The sequence below is a fragment of the Papilio polytes genome, unplaced genomic scaffold, assembly GCF_000836215.1.
Source record: "Papilio polytes unplaced genomic scaffold, Ppol_1.0 DF823980.1, whole genome shotgun sequence".
Classification (NCBI taxonomy): domain Eukaryota; kingdom Metazoa; phylum Arthropoda; class Insecta; order Lepidoptera; family Papilionidae; genus Papilio; species Papilio polytes.
The window spans coordinates 888,425-894,464 of record NW_013525224.1 but is presented as its reverse complement, the minus strand read 5'-3'; the positions used below and the strand labels follow the sequence as shown (position 1 = coordinate 894,464).

At 37.6% G+C, this 6,040-nt stretch overlaps 2 protein-coding genes across 2 annotated transcripts in view; one reads left to right on the top strand and one right to left on the bottom strand.

Moving 5' to 3' along the window:
* LOC106101617 (mitochondrial 2-oxodicarboxylate carrier) overlaps positions 1-983 on the bottom strand; it is a 5,750-nt gene extending 4,767 nt beyond the window's left edge. Inside the window, exons 1-2 of the mRNA XM_013280906.1 lie at positions 493-983; positions 1-262 (exon numbers count right to left, since the gene is read on the bottom strand). The exon at positions 1-262 is cut by the window's left edge and continues 3 nt beyond it. Coding sequence (XP_013136360.1) covers positions 1-262; positions 493-834 — 604 coding nt within the window. The 5' untranslated portion in view covers positions 835-983. The remainder of the gene's footprint in view (positions 263-492) is intronic.
* Positions 984-1,269: 286 nt separating this feature from the next.
* LOC106101448 (pecanex-like protein 1) overlaps positions 1,270-6,040 on the top strand; it is a 23,769-nt gene continuing 18,998 nt past the window's right edge. The window contains exons 1-4 of the mRNA XM_013280685.1: positions 1,270-1,764; positions 2,397-2,563; positions 2,955-3,070; positions 3,479-6,037. Of these exons, the coding sequence (XP_013136139.1) occupies positions 1,612-1,764; positions 2,397-2,563; positions 2,955-3,070; positions 3,479-6,037 (2,995 nt within the window). The 5' untranslated portion in view covers positions 1,270-1,611. The remainder of the gene's footprint in view (positions 1,765-2,396; positions 2,564-2,954; positions 3,071-3,478; positions 6,038-6,040) is intronic.

Genomic DNA, 6,040 nt, shown 5'->3' with positions numbered 1-6,040 from the left:
GGACATATCCTTTCACACTGTGATAGAAACCGAAATAAACCATATTGAATATCCCATTCCTTGCCATAGTTGCTGTCAAACCTTTATTCAGGCCTTTGGAGCCTAACCCATTTTCTCTTACAATCTGTCTTGTTACTGACCATGTACTAGGTACTTGAGTAGCCAAAGATTTGTTAGATTGTAATGTAACTTTTACAACTTCAAAAGGATTCACTAAAATAGCTTCTGTAATACCAGCACCTAAACCAGCTAGAGAGAATGTCTGAAATTATAAATATAGTAAAATTATCAAGATATAAATGAATTAAATGTATTAAAATAAGCTTTGTGTATTGTTTGTTATGATATAAAATAAAAAGAAATAAAATAATCATAATAAGTTAAATAAAATATGAATAAAATGTAATTATGTATAGATAAGAATGTTAATAAAATAAAATGGATTAATAGAATATAAATACACAAAATAAATATAAAAGAAATAAATCTCACTAAAGGTGTGGGTGTGCTGGAGCCAAACATGAAAAACCTTTTGTATTGCTCAAAAGTCGCGAACTTGACGGCCCGCTTTGGTGTCTCTGCTAATATAGGCGGCAAGATTCCTTTCCAAAACGAAGTCAATCCTTCATATTTATACATTTTCTTCATACAGTCCACGATACCATTGTAGTAATGTGGATCAGAACTTTTTAAAGCTGAACTCGTAGATTGTAGCTGAAATCTCGTTTTTACTAAATCAAGAGGATGCATTATACAGACTTCTACGAAGCCTGCACTTCCACCAGCACCGATTTGCATAGCAGCTTGCTTCAACAGTCTTTCAACGTCACTCATTTTTTCTAACTTGTCGTACACAAATTGGACAAAGTACGAGTACGATCTCTGCAAAAGTTGGCGCAATACTGAAGGTTACTTATCTCTAATCTAAAATGCTACCTATTATATTTATCAATATTGTAAAAATAACATCTTCTTGCTTGACATCTGTGTTTGACAATTGATAAATGTCAATGTGTCAATGTCAAGACACTCACAGTGTATAAACAAATGTTTGCTGAATGCTTGCAAAGATTTTAAAATAATTATTAACAAGACACATCTCGTTACCGTGTCAAAACACTTGAGTAAGTCAACTAGTACATGACAAAGTAGAGGTTAATTACTCAATATCACCTTCACAAAGGAGAATTCGATTAGATGAACAAATATTGCAATTTTCAGTTTTGCAGTAAATGGCAATATCGTCTGTTGATGATAGACGTCACTTGTCAAAAAAACTTCAAAGAATGAAAGTGTTGTTTCGTCGATCAAGTCGTTTTCATATTTTAGGAAAGGAAATTCTTGAAATTATCAGTTTATAATATTAGTTTTCTGCATAATTTAACAGTGTAAATATTAAAAGTTATCAAGTCGTTATATAAAATGTATAATAACTGAATAACAGATGTCAATAAAGACTGTTTTCGTATGTGCATTTTCATACAAAATGGCAGGAAAGACGAGAAATTTGCATTTTGATATAAGCTGATGTGAAATGTGAATAAATGATAAAGACTATGTTGTGTGAGTGGCGAGTGATTTAAATGCGGAAATGTGGACATAGTGTTTACGATGGGTTCGCAGACGCTGGAAATTTTGCGCCAAGGTGTTTGGGCATCATTGACAGGTGGCTGGTTTTATGATCCCCATCAGAATTTGTTCTGCAATACTGTTCATTTGTATATCTGGCTGTTCCTATTATGTCTCCCATTTTCTGTTTACCTGGTAAGTGTTAAAATACGTATTAATATTTAGCTATAGGTTATAAAATGATGTCATAATAAAATCAGGTCACGTTTTTTTAGTTGTTATTGTTGAATTGTCGAGTACAAAACATGGCATTGGATGGTCATTGGCCTCTTTATAGCCTTACCGTTTAAAACAATAGAGACCTCATTAACTATATCATTATATCTTATCATAATTTGTTTGTTTACATATCCTTTTGAGGAAAAATACTAATTTAATGTAAGGCTTTTGGATATACACCATTTCCGGTCAATTATGAATCATAAAATGAATCAGCATTTAGTTAAAAAATAAGAAACCATTTTTATTAAGTATAGGCCTATTAACATATTTCATTATAAAATCAATGTTGTATAATACTATTTTTCAAATAAATTAATTGTTTTGTTATCTATTCAATAGTTTGGTAAATTAATGTTTATCAAATAATACCTTTGATTTACAGTTGTACATTTTTTAAATGTGCAAATAGAAAAAATTATGTTACTAAGAATTATAAAGAAAGTAAGGTTTCTATTAACATACCTCTGGAGCCCTTTTAAATTAAACATTGTATATTTACAACAAAGATTAATAGACATATGTGTTCGAAATGTTTTATTTTTCAGTATTTCCCCCCAGCGAGTGTTGGTTGGATAATCTACTGTGCCCTAGTTGCCATACTGTTTACATGTCTCAAGCTTTTAAACCATGGTCTGCATCACATGTACGATACAAAGGAATGTATTGTGGTACAGCCGACTGGAGACCCAGCTAACCCTTATGCTGGATCTACGTAAGACTTTCTAATTATTACATAATATTGCATTAATTAACTTAAGATTAGTATTTTTACTTTAAACCCAAACAATGTTTGTAGAAATTGATCATAGAATGAACATCTTCATGACCTTCCCCAACTCAGATGGTGTCATTGAAAATGGTTTTATAAACTGCAATGTTTGGCTTTTTATGGCCTGCTTTTCTATTATAAACACTTTGTAGAGAATTATAGCTAAATGTGTAAAAATTACTTTTAAAAATAATGTCATAATTGAACATAGAAATTTTTATTTGTTCTGTAATGTTTTTGTTACAATGCTAATAGAAGACATCAATTTAATTGTAATTAACCTTTATTGTGAATAACGATAATTATCAAAATAATTTTTTTGATTTTTTTACAGGCAAGAAGAAGGTATGGAAATGATGAGACTTGGGGTTGCTTTAGGCAGTGCGTTAGAGAATGATAATGAGTCAGCCACATCCCTGGAATATCATAAGCCTAATAATAGTACTATAGGTAAGTATATAACTAATTTTCATAGCAAATGTATATGAATAATGTTAGGCCCTCAACAAACACCCAGCACTCCTAGACATAGTGACTTTCGATTAGCGATATAGCTTGTAGAATCCAAAAATATGATATATGGATGGATGTATGGAATTGAATATGTTACAAGCCCATGACTTATTAAATGTTATTGCCGTTTTTATACATTTATTTTTCGATCAGTAATGGATCGAATGTTACTTTGTCTACGGGGGCAGTTCTAACTGAACAGTTTAATTGATCAGTAAACATTTGCTTACACACAGTTTTAACTTAACTGTATGAAAGTTCAATTAAAATATCAAAGCTAAGTTTGTAGGAGGTACACCAGTATTACAATATTTCTCACTTCAACATTTTATTCATTCTTTTCAGACCTAAAAGTCGATGTTCATCGTAAAAACAGTTCAGAATCTAGCATGGAAGATAGTGCAATGTCATTGAAACCACCCGAAGCCGTCGCTATGACTAAATCAGATCTCTGCGTCACACAAACCGAAACCCCGGGACCATCTAAAGCACGACCTAACAATAGAATCCGATGTGCTCATAAAAGAGAACACAGGACCAAAACAAGGAGAACGCACGCAAATAGAATCGACGAACTTATAGTTGAAGAAGCTTCTAGAAACCAAATGTATGTAAACAATCACCCAGTACACGTGTTGTCTGAAGACGGAACGTTCGCTAAAGTCAGTCGAAGGTATCACGAATGCCCTCATCGCCGTGGTTCAAACAGCAGAGATTTATTCAAAGAGTGGTTGTATTTGGATACCAGAGAGAACGGAGATCCATACAATCAACATGTAGCTCGCCAACTCAGCTCTGATTCCAGAGACAATTCAGAACCGAGTGTTGGACCACCTTCGCCCAAAAAACGTACTGCACATCGTAGGAGATATAATAATTACCCCGATGAGAGCTGTAGCAAATCTGCTATGGCTCTTGCGACCCAACCGAGTAATATGAGGCGAAATTCCAATTCTACAATGTCCACAATACAGTTGCCCCTTCTCAATTCAACAGCACAATTGGTATCCCACATGAGAAGGCATTCAAATAATGCTGATACTGGGTTTTTTGCTAGCGTTGAACTCGGAGAGTACATGATGGTTAAAGCTGAACCACCCGCATGCGAAGCTGAAAAAAGTAAAGGCAAAAGTCCAGGTGTAAGACGAATTAAAAGCGCGGCCTTAGAAATAGGATGTCCACCCCCTAGTGTTTCCAATCTATCTCCTCATCCTAACAGTGCGGAAACTATCGGCGGTCAAGTCCTCAAGAATCCTAAAAATGCTGTGATACCCCCTCCTAGTAAAAGTTTAACTCGCGGCCCGCATTTGAATCTGTATCCTAAAAATGAATCCGGTGAAGGATGTAGTTACCCTTATTTAACGTATGGTTCGGAAATCGTATACCCGATAGCTGAAATATCCGATGAGATGCAAACGTCGCAGAAGGAGACCGATCTAGATTCGAGTGGCGACAGTTACAGTGATTACGAAGATGAGAAGCAGTTCCGTGGATTCGACTGGGACGCGGAGCAGTCGCCCGCCGCGCGCTCCAGCGACTCCGACTACGAGAACAACGGTTCACGATCGCCTTTACTAGACCGAGCCACTGACGTTCGAATAGTTCGCTCCAAACACCACGGCGATAGCAAGAAACCTTGCTGCGATAGACATTCCAGTACCAAACATAGCGCAGAATGTCCAAACGATAAAATGAAACATGTAAGACTGAAAAAGCTTTCTAAAAACGAACACTTCGAGAGTAAACGTCCCGATAAACAAGCCGCCTGTGAATGTAAATATAATCCGAACGGCGATTACTTCGATAAGGCCAGCGCTAGTTCTAAAGACTTGCTAATAGAGAAATCTAGTTTAGAATCGAACGATAATGCCGAACAAGATAAGAAACCCGAGGATAAAAAAGTCGCGGAGAAGAAACTTTGGGACCACGATATATCTAATTCTAGCAGTAGTAGTGAAAATAATTTAGACAAACTTCGAATTGACAATAAGTATGAAAAAAACCCGGCGCCGGAGACCGAGGAGTCGCAGCTGACTTGTGACAGTAAAAGCGCAGACGAAAGGAGCGTCTATAGTTTAGACTGGCTTTTTGAGGAGACGCCAGAGTCAACGCTGGCATGTAAAGAGGATGCGGCGTGTGCCGTTCAAGGGGACACTCAGAAATGTGCCGCGCTAGGGGAATCGTCCTCAAACGTCCCAAGAAACTTGGGAGCTATACCAAAGCAGATTAAGAATTTAGCTCGATCTCGAGCTTCGTCTCAAAAAGAAAATAAGAAACGAGACTCGAGAAGAGAGAGGGAAGATAGTCAGAACGAAGATCGCATTCTACTCGACGCAGTTGAGGCACAAGCGGCACTCGTACAGGGTCTGGAATGTTTGTTCGCCGCCACCAACGCGAACACGGTGGTAATGCCCGCGCCCAGCAGGGAGGATAGATCTCGAAGTCATCGCCAAAGTATACGAGGGGAGAGGGAAAGTGCCAATAAAACGAGGAAGCGGTCCATCGAGGAAGTCGCACAGACATCGACCAACACCTTGCTGCCTACGTCGATGCCATTGCTAGCGGCCTTTCTTAACTCGAGGGTGGATTTCATACCCTGCTGTGCCAACGAAAATCCACCCGCGGAGCTCGTGCAGTACTCCGAGGAAGGTCAAAGGCTCAGGCCATTGATGGACCGAAACCACAGAAACAGAGTGAGGAAAATAAAACGTTCAACTCGGCAGCGCAACAACCCCGCAGTGCAAAATAGTAGCGAGAAAAAGGATAAGCCTCCATCTACAGAAAATCCTAACAGTTCAAGTAATGTTCATTTCGCGACCTCGTTCGATGACACGAGCGACGGCGCCATTCACAAGTTTATGGACGAGTACGGCAACTGGATGTCGTACACGTTCGATAAGAACGGCG